This window comes from Caretta caretta, chromosome 8 (genome assembly GCF_965140235.1).
Source record: "Caretta caretta isolate rCarCar2 chromosome 8, rCarCar1.hap1, whole genome shotgun sequence".
Lineage (NCBI taxonomy): Eukaryota > Metazoa > Chordata > Testudines > Cheloniidae > Caretta > Caretta caretta.
In genome coordinates this window covers 102,266,169-102,289,374 of record NC_134213.1, presented here as the reverse complement: position 1 = coordinate 102,289,374, position 23,206 = coordinate 102,266,169, and the positions used below count along the sequence as shown (strand labels likewise).

At 43.9% G+C, this 23,206-nt stretch overlaps 1 protein-coding gene across 3 annotated transcripts in view; it reads right to left on the bottom strand.

The window, feature by feature from the left end:
- TRABD2B (TraB domain containing 2B) overlaps positions 1-23,206 on the bottom strand; it is a 415,969-nt gene that overhangs the window by 23,229 nt on the left and 369,534 nt on the right. For 2 of the 3 annotated variants that reach the window (XM_048862035.2, XM_075131863.1), the window contains exon 6: positions 1,551-1,820. In XM_048862035.2, the coding sequence (XP_048717992.2) occupies positions 1,551-1,820 (270 nt within the window). Of the gene's footprint in view, positions 1-1,550; positions 1,821-23,206 lie in introns of those variants that run through there. The other variant, XR_012669737.1, reaches the window with a different exon arrangement.

Below are 23,206 nucleotides of genomic sequence, written 5' to 3'. Positions count from 1 at the left end.
TGCCGATGAAACAGAACTGCCAAAAGCACAATATGCAGCAGCTGGTTTGTAAAGTTCAATACCACATCCATTTTATTGGGAAACCAAAGCTTCCCATGAGCCTCTGATTTTGGATTAACAGTTTGTAATTTTTTTTTAAAACGGAAGTTGCTTTAGAATTGTAACAGCACCAAAAAAAACAAACAAACCCCCAGACAAAAAATCATTTGAAAGCACTAAAGCAGATTTATTTTCCCCCTTCTTCATTTTAGATCTTTGGTCTCCCACCCAACCCCCCATATGCCTCCTTAGAAACACTGCTGCAAAGCAAATGTCATGCAAAGTCTTGCTCATCATAGCCTCTGTGAGCCAGAAAACGGACATTTTACCATCTCCTCAGTCCTCATCGAAGGGAAAGGAATAAAAGGTGCAGATTCAGATGAGATCCTGTAGGGGTAGTAAAAGTATCAGTGCAACACTAAGCTGGGGAACCATCCTTTTCAAAATCATTTTTGGAAGCAATGGTAGTTATAAATAAAAAAAAAAGAATAGCCAATTCCATCCAGCTGTTTGAACTCATAGCTACATAGCATAGCAGGTATCCTGCCCGTTAGCCTGAATTTATAGATAATTCAGGGAGTGTGGCTAACACCCATACCCCAACCAGATCTGAGCCTTTAACACACCCTTTTGTCCCACATGATGTTGAGCTGGGACAGGCGGTCCTATGGAATTCTGGGACACTGGAGGACTTGGAACCCTTCAAATGGAAAACAAGGAGGTTGCCCTTCTCTGGGATAACTCAGATCACAGAAGCCAGGACTGAGTGCGTGAGAGCTGGGGACAAAGCGGCTCCATCTGTGGAACAAACTTCCAGATAAGACCAGGAGAATCCAGACTCTGACCATCTTTAAGAGACACTGCAAAACCTCCCTCTTCCAAAGAGCCTTTCCACCACAGCATAGGTCACACTCAGAACAGTGACACCCTCACCTGTCCATGAACCCACCCAAAATAGGAAATAAAACCTGTAACATGGGTAAATCAACCAATCACAACATAAAATAGTTCGAAAAAACCTACAAAATACACAAATGAAAAGCACAGTTTTCACCCCAACATGGGAGAAGTACCAGAGACTCCATGCTTTTGCTATCAATTTTAGATGGAAGGCGGTCAGATACTTCTGTGATGGGCACCAGTATGTAACCCTAAGATGAACAGCTATATTGAAAGATAGGTAGCCACTTCCAAATAATGTTTGTTTCATTTCCTTTGGTTTGTTAGCTGGCCTTTATAAACCTGTATTTTAAACCTCATCATGCCGACCTCTCTCTTTTCCTTTCCAGTTTGGATCCAATGTATCTATAACAGCTTAGCCTTCATCCCAACTCCCATATTCCCCCCTCTATGCCTGAAATATATCCTCACACATTCCAGCCCCAACTCCTTACCCCCAGAGTCCCCTCATGACTCATGACTTTGTTACATCAGCCAATCAGTGGGGGTCAACAGTCAAGTCTTGAGACAATGAGAAGGAAAAAGGTGCTGGGGTAATAGCAATGACTCACCTGTCTTCTATTCGAACCCACAGATCATTGAACTGCCTTTGGCGATGGTGTTTGTGCTGCTTCTTATGCCATTTCTTCTGACGGCCAAACTCTTCCAGCTGGCTGATGCTATCTGGTAGCAGGAGGTGAGGTGGAAGGCTGTCTTCTTCATCTGACTGAAGAGGAATCGAAGAGGGAGAAGACACTGGTACAGGCTCAAAAATATGGACAGCAGATGCAGCTGTTCCTGAGGACCCTCCCGAAGAAGGGCTTGTGTTCTTTGTCCTTGAGCTGCAAAACACATATAAATGTAATATGTTAATGGGTGACCATCCTAACAAAAGCCTGATAGAAAGAACTATACCAGCCACTGTGAAGGCACATGAGGATGCGAAGGGCTTTTCCTACAGCGGGTTGGGAATTTTTTGATTAAACGTTTTTTTCCCCCTCAGAAAACATCAATTTGTCAAAACAAAAACTTTCCATGGGAAAGTGTCCGTTTCGACACAGTTTTCAACTTGAAGAATTTTTGGAAAGAAGTTTTGAAATCGTCTAAGCATTTCATTTCAATATTTTAGAAAGGAAAAGATTTCTGGCTCAAAACATCTTTTTGGTTTAAAAACCTTAAAGACGATTGGAGTACAAAATTAAATCAAAAAGGTCAAAATCAAAACAAAAGATTTTGAAATCATCTAAATGAAATAGTTCAACTGACCTGCAAACTTTCCCTCCACCTCTCAGGTTTTCATTTTACAGAAAAAGTCAAGACTTTGACTTTTCATTCCTGTTTGGGACAGGAAAAAAATTGAAATCTCAAAAATGTTCAAGGGATGGAAAAACCTTTTTCCTCACAGGTCTAACTTTTACCTCTATGCAGTGGCCAGGCACAAGTGTGGTACTTCCCATACCTGATGATATAAGATACCTTTAATAATAAGCTCTTCAATCTAGCAGAAAAAGGTATAACATGATCCAATGACTGGAAGTTGAAGCTAGACATAAGACCATAAAAACGGCCAAACTGGCTCAGACGAAAGGTCCATCTAGCCCAATATCCTGTCTTCTGACAGTGGCCAATGCCAGGTTCCCCAGAGGGAATGAACAGAACAGGTAATCAAGGTAATTATCAAGTGATCAAGGTAATGATAACAGGTAATCAAGGTAATGATGGTAATCAAGGTAATGATAACAGGTAATCATCAAGTGATCCATCCCCTGTCACCCATTCCCAGCTTCTGGTAAACCGGGGCTAGGGACACCATTCCTGCCCATTGTCAATAGCCATTGACGGACCTGTCCTCTATGAATTTATCTAGTTCTTTTTTGAACCCTAAATTCAGACTGGAAATAATGTGCAAATTTTTAACAGTGCGAGTAATTAACCATCGGAACAGCTTACCAAAGGCTGTGGTGGATTCTCTGTCACTGTGGGAAATCACACTATTGTTAACAAACGGTTACCTTTGTTGAGGTCAAGGTGCATACAGGGTGGAAAGATATTTCCCTTCTTTCTTTCACTTTTAGAAGAAAATGCATTTTGTAGCAAACAACCATTTTCTTGACTCTTACAGTAATTATATTTGGGCAGCCAAATTTGGACTAGCAATGGGAGAACCTTATTATGTTTGAGGAAGGATGATTCAGTAGTTAGGACTGCAGGCTGGGATGTGGAAGACCCAGGTTCAAGTATTATTAATTATTATTATCCCCATTTTATGCATATGGCATAGAGAGGTTAGGTGACTTGCCCAAGGTCATATAAGAAGTCTATCCTAGTGCTGGGATTTGAACCCAGGTCAACTGAGTCCCTTCACCATGGCCATCTGAACTACTTCCACCTCTTGCAGCTGTACACTTTGGCTGGAACAGCTATGAGAAATGTCAGTTGTTGTTGTGTGTGTTTTTGTTTTGTGTTTTGCTAGAGTTTTAATAATTCTTGCTTATGGTCAGGTTAGAAACACAATCCAACAGCCTCTCTCTCATGGAAATGCTAAGGTACCCAAAACAAAGGCACACAAATAATACAAAACCAAAGGGAAACTTTTCCTAACTTAAAGAAAAGTTCACGTTAGATTTGAGATTTGAGCGAAGGTTCAATTGGGGCGAGATCGAATCTTCACCTATCCCAAGCGTGGTCCAAAGGGTACAGCGAGAAAAAAGTGGCATGAAACGCATAGTCAATGTGGCCTGCAAAACTATTTGTATTACACTGAAGCTGTGCCTTTTCTGACAGAAACAGTTAAAGCCCAGTTAAAAGTTTTGCCTCCTGAGTGAAACCAGTGAGTAACAAAAAATTCTTAACTTCACTGGTGACAATTTACAAAATGTGCTTCAAAGTGAAACCACATGTTTCATTATGGAACATTTTGTTCTAGTCCAAAAAAAGATTCATATCTACTACTATTAGTAGCTAATTTGTTCTTAAATCCATTAAGACAGCACTCTGAACAGTCAAAGTCACTTTCCACTATCTCACATTGCCCCTAAAAGTCTTTCCAATGTCACTCATCTGGATCCTCACTGCTACTAGGCATTCATTGTTGCTTACAGAAGACTTATTAATAAAGACACAGTAACTTTGACATTCAAAGGCAACAATAATGAGACTCTTCAAAGCTCAATAATGCTCTTACACCTAACCAAGAGGCTTCTCACTAAATTCTCTAGGTTTGTTATGAATTCTAAAAACAGCTGATATTTCTTGACATTTCAAAATGTCAATGAGCCAAATTCTGACACCTTTACTCACGCTGAGTAGCACTTTACTCCACGGAGTGAACTATTACTCAGTATATGGGCATCAGAACTTGTCCCAATGAGATTCTGCTTCATGACTCATGTTGAGAACATTAATAAAAATATTTTGCACCTCTGTGGGGTCTTTCATTGAAGAATCTCAAAGTCTTCAAAAACATTTATTACGTTCCCCAAACCCATGCAAGATTGTAAGAGATAGATAGGGATCCCTGTACTCACTGTTAAAGCAAAAGCTACCCCCAGAAGGGTAGGAGGTATTGTAAGTGTCTAACAACATTTCAAATATGAAATGGCAGAACTATTAAATACGGTACCGGATGACGGGAGGATAGCTAATATAACTCCAATTTTTAGAAAAGATTCCAGAGGTGATCCTGGCAATTACAGGACGATAAGCCTAAATTCATTATTAGGAAAACTGGTTGAAACTGTAGTAAAGAACAGAATTGTCAGACACATAGATGAACACAATATGTTAGGGAAGAGTCAACACAGCTTTTGTAAAGGGAAATCATGCCTAACTAATCTATAAGAATTCTTTGAGGATGTCTACAAGCATGTGGACAAGGGTGATCCAGTTAATTCAGTGTACTTGGAAGTTCAGACAGCCTTCATCAAGCACCCTCGACAAAGGCTCTTAAGCAAAGTAAGCAGTCATGGGATAAGAGGGAAGGTCCTCTCATGGATCAGTAACTGGTCAAAAGATAGGAAACCAAGGGGAGGAATAAATGGTCAGTCTTCACAATGGATAGAGGTAAATAGTGGTATCCCCCAAGGATCTGTACTGGGACCAGTTAGGGTGACCAGATGTCCCGATTTTATAGGGATAGTCCCACTATTTGGGTCTTTTTCTTATTCAGATGCCTATTACGCCCCACTCCCTGTCCCGATTTTTCACACTTGCTATCTGGTCACCCTAGGACCAGTGCTATTTAACATATTCATAAATGATCTGGAAAAAGGGAGCTGACAAAGTTTGCAAAAGATACAAAATTGCTCCAAAGTAGACTGAGAAGAGTTACAAAGTTGGTCCAATAAAAGATATGACCACACCAGCCTTTTCTCTCTAATGGGCTATGGATCAGTCCCAAAATCCTCAGTGTGCCACTCTGAGTATTTATGCTCATCTTACTGTGATAGTAACAGGGATAAAAATAGTAACATACCAGTTTGTTTATATAGCCACTAAGCATGGTAAGCACAGTTATATTAAGAGATACCACAGAGATAAGTATGATGCAAAGGTCTAGACAGAGAAGATGGACTCAAGCAGGGTGAAGGCAGGATGCCAAGAAGTGACACAAATGTACCTAATGAGGCATGAAGTTGTCAAATACAGTGGTGAGGACACTAGCCTAAGACTAGAGAGAGACCTGGATTCAGTTTCCTGCTGCACCACAGACTTCCTGTGGAATCTTGGGCAAGTCACTTAGTCCCTCTTGTGCCTCAGGTCCCCATCTGTGAAATGGGGATAATAGCATTGCTCTACCTCCCAGGGCTGTTGTGAGGATGAATACATTAAACGTTGTGAGGAGCTCACTTACTATAAGACAGTGTGCCATGCAACTAAGTACCTAAGAGAGATAGCGTATGCATATACATTAAAACTGAGCATTGCCCTATAGCAGAGTTACATGATATTTCTGTGGAACTTTTCTATTGATGGTTATTTCCACATCTCCCAAAATGTTTCCAGTATTCTGAACAATCTGCAAAAAGGTCACCACAATAATCTCTTCATCTGATGCCTGACCTGTACACACCAAACAAACTACCATATATGTTCATTTCTACAAGGAGAAGATCTGAAAGTGCAGCTCATGCATGGGGAAGTTCTCTGGCCTGTGTTATGCAGGAGGTCAAACTAGATGATCATAATGGTCCCTTTTCACCTTGAAATCTATGAATGTTTTCTTGAAGATGCATTGAAGCATCAGAACCCAGCATTTCCAGATTGTGTCACCTTCTCCCTTGTTTCTAGAGCTCATAATGTTCTGAATTACTAGAAGATTGGAGCTGGTAGAGAGGAAACTTTGTAGGCTGAAATTTTGGAAACGCTTTTCAGAGAGTTGGATGACCTATCTCTGTTAAAATTAATGGGGCAACCAAATCCCTTTGGTAGCTTTGAAACTCTCAATCGTAATTCCTTCCACCACTGTTACACAACCCATGGGTTGTAAACTCGATATTCTGGAACATTCTTCAACAAGAGGATAAATAAATAGTGGAGCAATTACAAAATTTTGTAACCTAAAGAGGGTCATAAACCTAACCACTCTCATTTTTAGTGTCTGGTGTACTGGGACCAGCTGAGTTGTGAGAGCTGTATATTACATTTGGTTAATATTTGTTCCATTACTGTTGTATCAGTAATCGTCTCACTAAGACCTAGTAGATCAGTGTGTGCTTTGCAGAGTTAGATCTGTGACATGTGCCCCTTCAAAGACCAGTGGAAAATGGCTCCAGGAATGACAAAGCTAGAAAATAAAATACCGGGAATCTGAGGTGGAAATACATCTCGTGGAAAAATGGCCATAAACTCAAGTATTTGTCACGGCTCTCACTTAGAAGTGGAAATATAATCAGGAGACCATTCAAGCAAAAAAAAAAATCCTTAAAAATTGGATACAACAACAACAAGCTAGTTCAGCATGTTTTAATAGCATAAGAGTGAAACTATTTTGAAATTGATGTAATAAATTCTAGAGATCATGGTTTTTTTTTCCAGATCTGGTTATTATCCCAAACATATTTAACCAGAAATGTAAACAAAAAATGTAGTCTAACAGAATATGGAAAATTAATCCAACTATATTATATGAACATTTGTAAGCTATTTTGTCAAACCATGGTAACACTCATGTCAATCAATGGGAGTCCTCCTGCTGATTTCAATAGGCTTTGGCCCTGCATGAAGGGTTTGCACATTTATTTATTTTCTGATTTTATAAACAATTTATTTTTAAAAAGAACTGGGCTGCAATTAGATTACAAGTGGAGTGAGTCTACCATTAGATTCACTGACTGTTGGACGGGTTCTTTTCCTATTATTCTGCTTTCTCTCAGTTCTTAGCTTCCTTCACTAGCATTAGCAGAGCCATCTATGTAATAAGTAACCCCCCCTTGTAGATTTTTTTCTTTCTTTCACCATTATTAACCAGGCAATTTTTCAAGGTTATTTTTAGAGACAGAGAAGAAAACAAGGATAAGTTTTCATTTTCTGAGACCATGAGGTATTTTCCCTAAGAACAGTCAAAAAATTCCACACCTACACACAAATGTTCCGCACATGTCTCATGGGATTTCCATGAGGCTCTTGACACACCTCCAGGTTGGAAGCGCCCACCTTTCCCAAACCTGCTTCTCCCTGTGGGATGATCTGCAAGAATTTCTGAAAATTGAAACTCATGGATTTTCTTGGACCATGGATGAGTTTTCCACACCAAGAGCATGACCTGACCTTATACAATGATTCTGTAAACCAAGGCCTGAGGAATCATGAAATCAAGGTGATAGAAGGTGGAAACATATGATTACATTCTCTTTGTAGTTTAGCTCCCAGGATATAAGAAACATTGATTCTTCTGTGCTTGATTCTTCTGGGAAGAATTAGTCTTTTTTGTTCTGTAAAACTAGACAAAGACAGAGGTCCCAGTGTCACACTTTGTTCCTGGTAGCTTTACTGCTCTCAATTTTGTACAAGGGTTGATCAAAAATTGCCATGCTGATATTTCGGGTGAGATTAATCTGCTTCATTGCTGTGCTTCTGCAGTTCTCACTCCTATTCTCTGGGCTCTTTGCTTGTTGCTATTCACCTTTGATTTTTAAATCATTATCAGGCCGTACTAAACACCTAGCACAGCTGTAGACAGAAAAGTGGGTCTGTACAAGTAACATCCTGGTGTTCCACATACAACCATTCTCAATGATTCCAGATCTGATTTGTTTGCTTTGCTTCTTTTCTAACTGATGGTGCTACTAACTCAACCCGAGGCCTGAAAATCCAGTTGGTTTCTTTCTGCCTGCCACATTGCCAGCACCAGAAAAGATTCTGCAGTTAGAAATTAGCCAACAATTGTGTTAAGGAAGTATCAAGGCAGAGTAGACTACCCTCAGTGTCCCAGCGCTGCTTTGAATTCCTCAGTGTTAACAGTAATAGAAACCACAGGTGACATCCTAGCCCTGTTAAAGACAATGGCAAAACCTCCATTGATTTCAATGGAGCCAGGAGTTTTGTCCTGGTTTTGCTTGTAAGTGAGAAAATAGGACTCAGAGACGCAGACAGGAAAATTCATCCTGGCCTATGCAATTGCTATTGATTTAAGAATGGAAGCAGGTATGTTCAGCCAGATGACACTTTTACACATTGTTCTGGACACAAACACACTTTAAGCTTCAACACAACCAAAATCTAAGGCCAGTTTTCCCTTATTTTACTGAAGTATTTATATTCCCTAAGATGCACAGAGAACCTTTTAAAACACAGCTTGCCAATTTGCTATATGCATCTCTTCTTTTTAGCTTGGGTGAAGGAAACTCCTGATTTGCAAAGCTGTCATATTCTCCCTAGACCTTCCAAATCTAGTGATTTTCTCTCAGTTTCTTTATTTTACAGATTAACCAACAAGATGAAAGATTTAATTTCCTCCATAGGGAAGCTGTGGTAAAAGCAAGGAATGTGTGATGTGGCAGCTTTGTCTCCATGCCATCATTCCACTGCTGCGCAGAGTACAGCCAAATTCTAGCTAATATCATTTTATTGTATCTGGATTCTCATAAATTCCAGTTTGGGAATGTTTGTCAAGTCAAGAATTCTTTGCTCACTTACACGTGTCCTTCATCTTCTGCCTGCATGCGACAGAGGCATTGGGATTTTCCCAATTTTTCCTCCTGCTCTGCTCTGTGGCCACCATAAAGATTCTGCGATTAAAAATTAGCTGACGATTGTGTTAAAGAAGCATCAGGACAAGTAGATGAGCACAAGAATGTCAAATCAAAACATTCTGAGATTGTTGGATTTCCTCTCCCCCCCAAACAAAAACAAACACTTTGGCAAAAACCAACATGAACTTGTGAATTACTCAAATTGCATTTTTTGCTGAAAAAAGTTTTGGTCATAAAATTTCCCCCCACCTCTAGTTGTGGTGTAAATGAGAATAAGGCCTACACAGTATTTAGTGATTTCCTAGGACTTTTGTACTGCTAGGTCTGAATTTTCACATAAGGCCCCTTTACACTGCTCTGGAAGTTGTTATTGAAATACACACCTCTCTTAAGGCCCTCTTACACTGTCAGAGCTGCATACTCCATGGGTGACTCCGGGGCTGGAGCACCTATGGAAAAAAAAAAAGTGGGTGCTCAACACCCACCATCCACCTGCCAATCAGCCGCTTGGCCGACCCAGCCAATCAGCTGCTCAGCGGGCTCCACCTATCAGCTGTTTGGCGGCAGGCGGGAGGTGCTGGGGGGAAGAGGCGGAGGGGGGGGGGTTCGGGACGGAGCGAGGGTGGAGCACCCACCCTGAAAAGGGAAGGTCCGTGCCTGTGCAGAGCTGTGGCCTCAGTGCAAATGAAGATCTGGCTCCTAGTATAATTTTGAATTGTAGTGGAGACTGTGCACTCCCGATACTAAGGCCTCAGGATATCAGCTCTGTGTGATAAGTGATGGAGGTGTTGGAGCCACATGGTTGTCCTGCTTTTCCAATGTCCTGTTCCCACCCCCAAAACCTTGTTGAGAACAAGAGGCCATACCAGAGCATGCAAAGGGGGTACGGAACCCCGTCACAGGCTCTCCAAATCCTACCCCCAACATCCATGCAGGACAAGCACACCGCTTTGACTGTTACAGCTGTCCTGGAGTTTTCCCACCTGTGTCACTCTGACAGAAAATGCAAGTTTCCACAACATCAAGATTTTCTGCCGGAAAATACCAACTTTGCAAAATTGTTTTCATTTTCTGGGGGGAAAACCAACAAGAAATATTTCTCCAATCTGACCTGAATTGAAATATTTTGGTTTGTTGAACTGACTTGAACTGTTTGGTCAAGTCAGTTCTTGAACATTAAACTGCATCCCCTTGTAGTGTCGTATCGCCTCATGGGAGTTATAGTTCAAAGGTCTGATGCCCCCATTCTCTTCTCTGGGCTGGGTTCCCTGGCTAGAGAACATCGACAATGCCACAAAGTTTCTCTGAGTGGTGTGATGGATCATTGGAGTCACATGACTGCATGTGCATTTTGGGAGATATAATCCGGCCAGGGAGCCTAGTCCATAGTGGGAGCTTGGCAGCATCGGACCCAAACTACAGCTCCCATGAGGCAATGCACCACCATACGGGAAAACAGTTCAAAGTTGAGCTGACAAACTGAAATATTTCATCATTTCTAAAACAATTTCAGAACATTTTATTCCATGAACAATGGTGATATTCCAGGTTTTTGTCCTGATTTAATACAAAACCAAATGCTGAAATATCAGAATTTCCCATGGGATGGAAATTTATTTCACTCAGAGCTCTCTATGAATGTGGAGGATTGGAGAACATTGTTGTTTAAAGTTGAAGATTCTAGTTTTACATTTTATTAAACAAGAACATTCCTCTCAAACTTTATCCCATCCATTTTGCTCTGCTATGGCTTGAAAAAGATTAGTAGCAACAGAGAATATACAACTTCTTTCCTTTTAACATGAGTTTTGAATACTCACATGTATTACTTTAATAAAGAAGAATGGTGAATTTATTGTCGGGTTAAGCAATCACTACTTCCTCCCCCTATGAGCTCTCGGAGCACTAACTTTCAGTATTAGTGAGGATGATGTCATATTAGATAGCAGAATTTTTCTGATGCTGGACAATACCATTCATAGCACATAGTTCACTATGTTGCCCAGTTTCCTGGTTTGTGAGCTGTTTGCTTTAATACTCTGATGGGTACTCTTGAGAGAGAAACATCTGCAGGGGCATAAATTTACCTTCCCATTCGAAAAAGAAACTCCAGTTTTGGGCCCTGATTCGGCAAGATGCTGAAGCACGTGACTAATTTGAAGCACAGGAGTCATCCCATTGACTTCAAGATTAGGTTGAGGGCAGATAATTCCACATCTGCCTACAGCGGCCAGATGTTTCTGGCACGTGCCACTGTTGGAGACAAGACACTAGATCAGTGACACTCAGACTGAGGCTCAGGAGCCACAAGTGGCTCTTTAATGTGTCTCCTGAGGCTCTTTGCAGCACATGATACTAAATCACAGTGTGATTTCATTATTAACCAGTCTAAGTTATTAACCCATCAGTACTATGTTATTAACAACTGTAATAAAACTTTGTCAGTCATTTAGCTGTGACAATAACCTATACCTATACATCCAATGAAGTGAGCTGTAGCTCACGAAAGCTTATGCTCAAATAAAATGGTTAGTCTCTAAGGTGTCACTAGTACTCCTTTTCTCTATACCTAAATATTTCCCCGTCATACTGTTTAATTCACACTCCTGAGGCTCTTCTGGGTTATGTTGAGTGCTAATTTGGCTCCTGAGCCACTGAGATCTGAGTATCACTGTGCTAGATGGATCGCAAATCTGATCCAATGTAGCAATTTCCGTTTAAGTACCTTGCTGAACCCAGCTCTTCAAACACATGGGATGAAAGATGAGCAGCTTTCGGTTCCGGAAGAAGAGAGACAGGGACCACTAAGATTACATAGTAGGCAGCAGGGTGGAATCAGATCCCTGTCAGAAGATCCTGACATCTGAGTTACGCTAAATCCACTTTTCCAGCCCATAGGGGGAAAGACTTACACAGTGAAACAGCCTATCTGCTGAGCTAAAAATAGGGATTAAGTGACTCCCTTCAGAAATGTTGCTGAAACCCATCTACATCTTTTTATCGCTGGACCTGAGAGACTCAGAAAAGAACAAGACAGTTATCAAACATCCTAGACAAGTGTAAGAAGATGACCCTTCAAACCGTCCGCAGGCAACTCCACTTTAAATCACAGCGCGCAGCCCAGCAGTACGTTGTCTAAGCCAGCAGCTATCAAACGCCATTCGTTCACCTATCACCATCTTTAAAAACTGTTGCAGGTGAATGGGTGGAACTTCAAGCTCATGGACCAACAGTAGCGCAGATATCACAGGTTGGGAACCCCTGCTCTAAACTCCCTTGGCCTTAAGGGCCAAGGCTATTTTATCAAACCTAAAGCTTACTGATTTTAAATACTATATACTGTACAGGCTCCCTTTCTGTGTCAACACAAACTCCCTAAATTGCACAGTGCAGTCAGACAACACACAAACATCTTTCTGAAAGAAAATAATCCATTCTTCATTAAAATTCCTGGAAGAGAAAGCATATTCATTTTTGCCAGGTCCTTGAGAAAAAAAAAATACCTGCTTTATTCTCCTCTTTAATTAGAAATACAAATCTACCTGAATAGAGCTTAATACACAACTTGAGTGGCTGGCAAACATTTTAGGTCATGGTCAGAGCTATTGGCAATGGAAGACTAATTTTTAACCGTCGTGATTAAATCAGATTTTATAACTTTGCTGCGAAGCAGAGGCTCCCAAACTCGTGGGGGGGGGGTCGCCATCCCAAATGGAGTCATACCATCAACAGAGGGGGCTGAGGCGATCCCTTGTGTATGGAGGATTTTACTCTGCACAGTGTGACCTCGCATGTAATGTGCCTGTGAGGTCACAATGCACGGCGGACGCCCTTTTGCTCTACAAAATGACCTCCTCCGCAGAGCATGACCTCGCATGCACTGTACATCTAAGGTCACACTGTGGAGAGGAGGCCATTTTGTAGAGCAAATGCACCATGCAGCATGACATTGCACACACAGTGCATGTACGGTCACGCTGTGCGGAGGATGCGATTTTGCTCTTTGCTGTCTGGGGTCCTGGCAGGAAATACTTCATTCAAATTGGGTAGTGCCAGCAAAAGGTTTGGGAACCCCTTCTGTAAAGTCATGTGGCGTCCCCATGTGCCCCTTTGCAACCTGGTGTGGTCCTCCTTTAATTTCCCACAATTGGGGTAGTTTTGGGTTTGCTTTAACAGCCTGGGACAAGGAGGAGCCAACACACACTAACAAAATAGCACGTCCTCTTCTAATAAGGTTTCAGGACAGAAGCAATTACAATAAGCAGCTAATTAGGACCCTGGTGCTAATTTCCAAACTTCAGCTCCACTAAACAAAGTCGCAAAGTCAGGTCACACTAGTCTCCTGGAGCCAAAGAGAAAAAACACCACCCTCTGAAGCCTTCACAGCTTCTATGCCCCACTCCTCCTACTCAGCTGCCTGTTCCTGTTTAAATAGCCCAGTCCCAGGGCAGGGCAGGTCTTCCTTGATTATCCCCGGGTTGCCAACCACCGCCTGGCCCTTAAAGGGGTAGTACGCTGCTTCACACTTGCTTACAACATACACCATTAACCAAGCTCTGGTAACATGGCCCTGATCTTGCTTCCATTGGTGTTAATGGCAAAGCTCTATCTTGACTAAGATTGGTAGAGGATAGCACTCTGTCATGGTGCTTTTGACTGAAGGCCTGATGCTGTAAGGTCCTAAGGTGGCTTTCAGGAGCTCTCTCAACTCCCATTGACTTCAGTGACCTGACTGGGAGTTGAGAGTGCCCAGCACCTTGCCAGAGGGACTCAGAGCCTAAAAGGATTAGTCCCTTACATATGCTGTTTGGCTTTTCACCAGAAGCAGGTCAGATGCTTTCAAGAAGCGGGTATTTTTGAGACACCTCTGAGGTGCTGGTTAACATCGGTGCCCGTAGCTTAGTGTTGCACCATATTTTAGCAACTCACCGGGCTCTGCTTCACTTTTTTGCAAGCAAAAAATGCTTTTCCTCATCATTGGCACGGATCCTCTTCTCACTCCGACCAGTTTTACATCCACATCACTCCTGCCAAGGGGCGCCAAGAACAGCTCAGAGCCAGGTGAAGGGAGGCAGTGCAAAGGTGGCTCTAAGCCAATCCCCTGATTCTAGGACCAGCTGAGCGTCAGGCTGACCACCACAGAGCTGCTGTAACTCGAGCTGGTCAGCAACAGCAGCCAGGGATCACTGGAGTCCTATCCTATTTCCCCTGCTCACACCCTCAGCTGCAGACTGCTGGGTGGAAGAGGGTGGTTGGAGCCACTATGATGGCTGCGTCATGAGATAATATTCTTGTACTGGATGGGCCTGCCATGGGGCAGCTTTGTGCTGGTAAAGCAGCGCAAAGCTGCCAAGATTCAGGGGAGGATCAGGAGCAGTCACTGTTGCCACTCTGGGTTAGGGTGACCAGATGTCCTGATTTTATAGGGACAGTCCCGATATTTGGGGCTTTTTCTTATATGGGTGCCTATTACCCCCCCACCCTTGACCCAATTTTTCACACTTGCTATCTGGTCATTCTACTCTGGGTTCACACCATCATCATCGAGGGACCTGTGTGCACTCTGAAGCTTGCATTCGCTGAGGAAAAAAATGTAATCAGACAGGAGATGAGAGGGGACGGTGGAAACTTCACCGAAGCTGTTTGACGAGAACGAAAGACACGCGGCTCGTGATGTGTTTTTGAACCAAAACAACATCTCATTATCTCTGCTCGGAGATGGAAGCAAGCAAGTTCAGCTTTCTTCCCCATACCGCAATAAACGAAACATTGGGCAAATGAAAACCACTTGTGGTGTCCTTCCCCGGAGCCGATGATGTCATTTCGGAAGCATCCTCCTTGTAGTGCGTGTGTTTTTTAGCAGACGTTTGGTTGAAAATGCTTTATCCAAGCGCCAGTTGTGTGAGCAGGTGTCTTGGCATCTCATTCATGGCACTACTTAGCTGCTGAAAATCTGTGTGACGTCACTCCCGAATACCACGGCCGAGCGCTGAAAGTATGGCTGGCGTTCGGCTTAGTTTCTAGCAGTCACCCTGCTGAGCTGTCGTACTGTAGTACAAAGCCAGGACAGTCTGGAAGCCTCTTAGCTCAGATTTCCCTTTCAACAGTGCACAGCATTGCCTCTGCTAATCTGTTTACGTAACCCCGAAAACAACGTTTGTTTGGTGGTGAAGGGCTTTTCAGGTGAAATTTTCTCTCTGATTTCCAGTCAGACCTCTATGTTTCACAGGGTTCTCTTAAAGTAAATTGTTGCAATAAACTGGCATCACTGTCACGGTTGGACAGAATTAACTCAGTGTCCCAGGCCCTATACTGTTACCCAATGAGGGAGATTCTCTTGTAGCTCAAGCGATAGTAGCATGGGGGATCTGAACTCAACATTTATCACTGTTCAATGGTTGCTACACTTTCTCAGTCCACACAGGACATGATTCGGCAACATCTGTCAGCTCGGGGACTTAAGTCCCGATTTTTAAAGGCACTTAGATGTGTAACTCCCAGAGCCTAAATAATTTTAAAAATCTGGCCCTTAGTCCTTTAACTCAAGATGTAGAAGCCAACAATGGGCCCCTTCCCTCTACTTGAGCTGCTCCTTCCATCCTGGGTGTTGACCCCATTGGGCTGAGAGGGGACACTAGGACCCCAAGGTTTCTCCAGTTCCTCCATTACTGTCCAGGAGATAGAGGCAAGACCACTCAGGTTTCAGATACACAAAGCTCCAGCCCCTAACCCTTGACAGAGCTGTCAGCTAAAATCAATTCCACAGTGCTAGTGGAAGTGTGCTTCGTATAACAACTGCCATCTTGACAGGCAGCTGGTATATTTGATAGGCAACGCTGAGAACTCAAACAAGAGAGCAGCCAGAAATCTCCCACCTTTGCTAGAAGGGCTTCCTTATATGAATCATGGAATCTAACTTAAGAATCTTGTTTTTGAAAATCTTGCCCTTGCAACAAAGCCCGTTGCCAACTGTGTCCACATATCTATTCAGAGGACACCATCACAGGGCCTAATCACATCAGCCACACTACCAGAGGCTCGTTCACCTGCACATCTACCAATGTGATATATGCCATCATGTGCCAGCAATGCCCCTCTGCCATGTACATTGGTCAAACTGGACAGTCTCTATGTAAAAGAATAAATGGACACAAATCAGACATCAAGAATTATAACATTCATAAACCAGTCGGAGAACACTTCAATCTCTCTGGTCACTCGGTTACAGACCTAAAGGTCGCAATATTACAACAAAAAGACTTCAGAAACAGACTCCAGCGAGAAACTGCTGAATTGGAATTAATTTGCAAACTGGATACAAAAAGAAAAGGAGTACTTGTGGCACCTTAGAGACTAACCAATTTATTTGACTTTTCTTTTTGCGAATACAGACTAACACGGCTGTTACTCTGAAAACTGGATACAATTAATTTAGGCTTGAATAGAGACTGGGAGTGGATGTGTCATTACACAAAGTAAAACTATTTCCCCAGGTTTATTCTCCCCCCCGCCCACCGCTCCTTAGACGTTCCTGTTAACTGCTGGCAATGGCCCACCTTGATTATCACTACAAAAGGTTTTCTTCCCCCGGCCCCGCCCCTGCTCTCCTGCTGGTAATAGCTCATCTTAAGTGATCACTCTCCTTACAATGTGTATGATAACACTCATTTTTTCATGTTCTGTGTGTATATAAATCTCCTCACTGTATATTCCACTGAATGCATCTGATGAAGTGAGCTGTAGCTCACAAAAGCTTATGCTCAAATAAATTGGTTAGTCTCTAAGGTGCCACTCGTACTCCTTTTCTTTTTGCGAATACAGACTAACAGGGCTGCTAATCTGAAACCTTTCCACACAAGATGATTTTCAAGATACTTAGGGATTTAGGAGCCCAAATCTCACTAAAAGGCAATGGGACTTATGCTCTTAAATCTCTTAGGTGATTTTGAAAACTCTCCTCCAGAGAAAGCTTTTGCGAACCTGTAAACGAATCCACTCTCCACTAGGTGTCCCCTTGTGGCCAGGCCTGGCATAGCAGATCGCTTGCTCCCCTGCCAATGGTTGCTCAGGTTTCTCTTTCAGTGACTCAGCCCTCTGGCCAGGTTACCATTTTAAGTCCACCCCTTCTGGGGTCACAACCATCCAAACTGAAAGTCCCCAAATGACCCTAACGCAGACAAAATCCTTCCACCATCTCTGGAGCTATTCCTCAGCTTGTCTTAGGGCTTAGCCTGGAGCCCCCTGCTGGGCTTGATAAGCTTTGCAGCGGACTTGTACTCCCCCTTCTTTGGGGCCAGTCGGGGAACGGAACCCAGTCCCACTCTGGGTTCTGGCCCAGGGCCCTGAATTGAACAGTTAGCTCTACTCCTTTAGCTGTCTTGGAGTTTTCCCTTCCTACCCAGCCTCTTAAGTTCCCCTCTGGGTCTCTCTCGGTCTCTTCCCTGCTTAATCAGGGTCTCTCCCAGAGCTTTCCCCTACCTCCTCTGAGCGTCCTCCCTGGCACTTACTCCAGCTCTTTCCCTAGCTGGGCATGGTCATCACTTTAACCTGGCCCTCCCTCTTTGTACAGCAGCTCTTTATGGGACATTAGACTCAGAGGCTTTAAGGCCAGAAGGGACCATCATGATCCTCTAGTGTCTGACCTCCTGCACATTGCAGGCAACAGAACCTTGCCCAACCACTCCTGAAATAGACCCCTAACCTCTGGCTGAGCTACTGAACTCCTCAACTCATGATTTAAAGACTTCAAGTTACAGAGAATCCAGCACTTACTCTAATTTAAACCAGCAAGTGACCCGGGCCCCATGCTGCAGAGGAAGACGAAAGCCCCCAGGGTCTCTGCCAATCTGACCTGGGGGAAAATTCCTTCCCAACCACAAGTGCAGCAATCAGGTGGACCCTGAGCATGTGGACAAGACCCACCAGCCAGGCGCCTGAATCCCTGATTCCCCCCAGGTGGAGCTCTTTTTATAATCAGGTTGGCTTAGCCCCAGGGTCTCCAGCCCACCGGGCGAGCTACCTCAGTTACAGAACCATAGAACTATAGTTGAGAAAACTGCACTAAGATTTGTGTCATTGAGCTTTTTCCCATCTTTCCCAGGATAAGAAGAGCAAAGTAAACACCAGGCGATTTTCTGACTCTTCTAGCTGCATTTATTCCAAACAATACATGTCACTGTCACCTTATGCTGAATCCTTTCCTAAATACCTGGACATGCACATGGTTTGTAAAATCATTGGGGCCTAGCACAGAATTATAATCATCCCTTGATGCACATGTAAAATTCTTATTTAACATTTATGAAAAGTATCATGCATTGGTGGAGAGGAGACTGTAGGTCTCACTACCCAATTCGGATGTGTAGGTGTTGGGACGGGAATAAGCAAAGGGTTGTGTGGGCAAAAATGGCCTATGGAAATGTAAAGGGCTAGACTGACCACATGGCCTTCTTCCTTTGATATATTTAAATGAGCAGAGTTTGACCATCAGATCAGAGGTGAGTTCCCCATCACGGGAGGTACTAGACGCCCTCAACTCTCATCAGTGTTGAACTCAGGCGGGCAGAGCGGGTTAGGGTGCGGGGGGTGCCCATTTTTCCGGGAGCCCCCAATTGGCTGGGGTCCCTGGGCATGGGCCTCTGGCCCAGTGGCTAATCCACCACTATGCTGCAGACTTCTGCTTCACAGAAGAGAGTGACCATATCTCAAGTAGGGATGAAGCCAGTCAGTGATGCTTTCTGCCTCCAGAACTCAGCCAGGAGGACAATACTCAGCCAGCTGGATTGTGCATTATATTCCAAGTGTGTAATAAAAACAGAGGCACAAAGATGTGGATATAGAAAACGATTACACTCTAGAAAGATATTTCAGTTTCACTGAATAAAACTAACTCATTCTGAATGCTGTTGGCACACACACATACTCTAGGGTTAAATATATCCCAATGCCCACAGAAACCAGCATCTTCATGGAGGCTAAGTGGCAGCCCCACTTAGTCCCTTGTGATTACAATCCTGAATATACAGAAGTATCATTTTTCCTCGGTGGAAGGGGAGACTGTTTATCTGGGAAGCATTTCACGTCAAGCACAATAGGAAACTATTTAGATTTCCACAACTAGGCTAGTGCATGACTTCCAAGCTGTCTGTCAGGAATACTTCAGAACATAAACATGTCTTTGCAGTGGGGTTCCATGGAAAGTAGTCAATACCCTGAATCTTTCAGCCTGATTTGATTCACTGTTCATCTTCGTTTCAAAGTACTGCACTCACTTCAAACGCAACAGGGTCCATCGCTGGGAATATGCTCTCTGAGGACAACAGACTCCAGACTTGTATCAGCAGTTCCAAATTAAATGGAGATGGGTTGTCTCTACAAAGGTATTTTTGTGACTGGCTTTATCTTTGCATAAATAATTCTGAAATATAAAGTTGGGGCTGAAACCGATGAGGAATGTAATATAGTTGTTAGAACAGGCCAGTGCCTGCAGGACTCCTGGGCCCTACCCGTAACTTTGTCACTGAGCAACTGCATGATCACATGCAAGTCATAATGCTTCTGTGGTTCTATAAACTTCACAGGGGCCAATAGGGAGAGAATTCAGGATTTTCTGCTCCAGAAAACAATAGCTTTCAATGAACTAGAGCTATATTCCTTAGTGGCCTCTAGAAGGTGACGAGTACACACCCACTTGAGCAGGCCTGAAATTCCATACAGCAGAGGGCAAGGCTGATCCATATGCTCTAGCCGGTACATTAATGCTCAGATTTGCAAAGCCCCCTTAAGTGACTAAATATCTCAGGCTAAAAAGCCACATAGATGCTCAGTTTTCCCACCTGTAAAGTGGGGATAATACTACTTGTTTGCCTACTCTGGGGGCGGGAGGGGATGTAGTGAGGCATTGTTAATGAATAATTGTAAAGCTCTTTCAGATTCTAGGACAAAGTGCCCTAGAAGTGCCAAGAGTTACCTATTACTATTTAAACTAATGAAGAATGGTTTGGAAATACAGAGTGAAAACAATGCAGTCCTGGGATTGCAAATACATGCAAAAATGAGGAGCCTAAATGTAGCAAGACTGTTAAGCAACTTCAGTACTTTCCAACACATGTGTCAACTGCAGGATTTCCTAATATTTTTTCTTTAATTTGGCACGGGCAAGGGAACATAGATATCACTGTAGACTATGGCCCAGTAGGTCAGCATGGAGGTGAGGCTGTAAAACAGTTGATACATAATTATGTGTAAATATGCTAGTTTGGGACCTTCAAAAGGATCCAGCATTAACTTAACTCTTTTCCCACTGAAGTCAATGGAAGTTTTACTTTTGACTCCAATGGGAGCAAAGTTGGGCCACTGCTTTAGAAAATGACACCCTACAGAGATGGGGTGCTTTACAAATGATGGACAGAGGAAGTCAAAGAAGCTGTGACAATTTACAGCAGCTGAGGATCTGCTTTACAGTGTCCGTCGTACAGGCTAAGGGTCTTACTCTTGGGGGAATTCTGTGTCACTGCACACATGCAGAATTCATGTCCCCCACAGATTTCTTTGCTTCCCCACAGAAAAATGACTTTCTCACGGGGAAGCAAAGGGAAGCTGAAAAAGAGGTTACCTGCCCCTCCCAGCAGCATGGGTGTATTGTTTCAGGTGCCCGGAGCAGCCGGTGGAGAGGTAAATCACCACCGGGGGGGTGTCGGGGTGTGGGGGTGTGGGGAAGGAAACTGGGGATGCCTCAGCGTGTAGCTCCTACCCTGCGTTGGGCTCAGCTGCTAGTCCTGGCTGGGTTGGGGGCGGGAAAGGATGGGACATCCTCTTTCCCTGCAAGGAGCAGATGGGGGCAGGGACAGGAACAGGTAAGACCCACCCCCAGAAACCTCCCCCAGCTGCAGGAAGCTCTGCCCCCCACCTCTCCCGTTTCCTGACCCTATCGCTCCTCAGCCGCGGGTGCAGGGGTCACTGAACGAGGATCTGCTACCCTGTCTGCCCAACCCCTGTGCATCTGGACCCACCATACTCAGACAGACCCCTCTGCCAAGCCTCACCCCACCACACCCAGAACCCCCACACCAAGCCCCCCACATCCGAATGCCCACCCTGCTGAGCCTCACCCCCATGCATCTGGATAACCCCTCATACCCCGCTGCCAAGTCCTACCCCCCTGCATCCTCACCCCTACTGAGCCGCACCCCCCACACCCAGAACCCCCCAATCCTGAGCTCCCCACACCTGAACCTCCACTCACCGAGCCTCACTCCCTGCATCCAGACCCTCTGCACCCAGACTCGCCTGCTGAGCCCCAATCACCTTTACCTGGACCCCCCTGCAGAATCCTGTTGCCCCTGCACCTGGAACCCTCCCAATGAGCCCTTGTGCATTCAGATCCCCCATGCACCTGAATCCCCCACTGAGCTGCCCGCACCCAGATTTCCCCACATGGAGTCCTCTCAACCCACACCTGGATCTCCCCACACTTGGATCCTGCAGGGCTGAGCCTGCCTGCACACACCTGCTGCTGCTGATGTGGAGGGGCAGGGCACCAGGGTGTTTCTGAGGCAGGCCCAGCCCTTGCACTGCGTAAGGGTCAGGTGCAGCTTCACTGCCGAACCCATGTCCTGGGGGAGTACGGGCTTCAGGGTGATCTCCCACCTCTGTGCAGCCAGTGGCCTGTGCTTCCCCCTCCCATGCTGGAGCCTCCACATTTATTTATTGACAAATAAAATTTGCAGAATTGTACAGAACTTTAAAATATTATGCACAGAATTTTTAGTTTTTTGGTGCAGAATTTTTAATTTTTTGGTGCAGAACTCCCTCAGGAGTAGTCCATCTCTCACAAGCGGAGCAACTGAAGTCAGTGGGGTTATGAACAATGAGCATTCCAGGACAAGGCCTAAACTGAACAATTCAGTTTTCATCAGAATTTCCTGACCTGTTGCTCTGTCCCTTCCCTGAAAATGTGCACGTGCCAATCCTAAAGTTGGATTTTTGTACTGGGACACTGCACTGGAAAATCTCTCTCTTGGAAAGAACCTCTCCATATTGGATCCATCGATGGCTGTTAGTCATGTGTTTCGCAGACATATCTACCTGATTGCTTTTGCCAACTTTTTTCTTATAGACATCCTCATTCCTCATTCTCCTTGCAACGTAGCACATCAGGGAGTGCAAGGGGAAAAAGTCAGTGTCTTTCAAAATGGATTAATGTTAATTAAGTTTGCAGGGGGAAAGAAAAGACCTGAACTTGTGCTCTCTGTAGTTCAGCAAACATGAAGTATTGCCATGTGCATTGATACACAGGAGGCTGCCCTGACACACACAGAAAGTGGAGGAGTTGTTTTCCTGGGAAGCTCTGACTAAGCTAAAATGATGTCAAACACAGGAATTTAATCTCCAGGAAATGGAAAACAGATTGGTGTGATCCTCACTTGAAAGTAGCATGAACTGTAGTGAAGGGTGAACCACGAGGCTTAGTTTGGCTTACAGAGGGATGAACAAGTCTGGATGCTTCTCTAACACAGATCAGGAGTGGAGCTGGGTAACCTAGTTGCAGAAAACCATTTACTGGATGAATTTAGCTCTTCTCAGATGATCAGGAATGAACATTGTTAATCAAAATCATTCAATGGGTACTATATGCAAACATATTGTAAATTACTTGCTGACTGGTTCCTTAAGTAGTTGCTATTCGTCATTTGTTAGTTCTGCTACAGGCAAGTTTGAGGAGTGCTTACTTGTACCGGTGAGCACTTACTCCCAAAAGTAGATCCACTGAAGTGAATGTACTCAACAACATAAGTACTTCACAATCTAGCCCTGTGCAACTGGTCACCTAAATCACATGGTTTTGTTTCTGGATGACTTCCAAATCACCTGGGACTTTCAAGATGGCCATGTGAACACCTCAGCACTACTACAGGTGTGAAAATGTGTTTGTAAGTGTAGTCAGGTGTGGAAACGTGTATATTCTCAGCATTTTCCTTTTCAGCAACTATTCTTGTGAACCGAATTTTACTTGCAGAAATGTTGGCCAAAAGGAT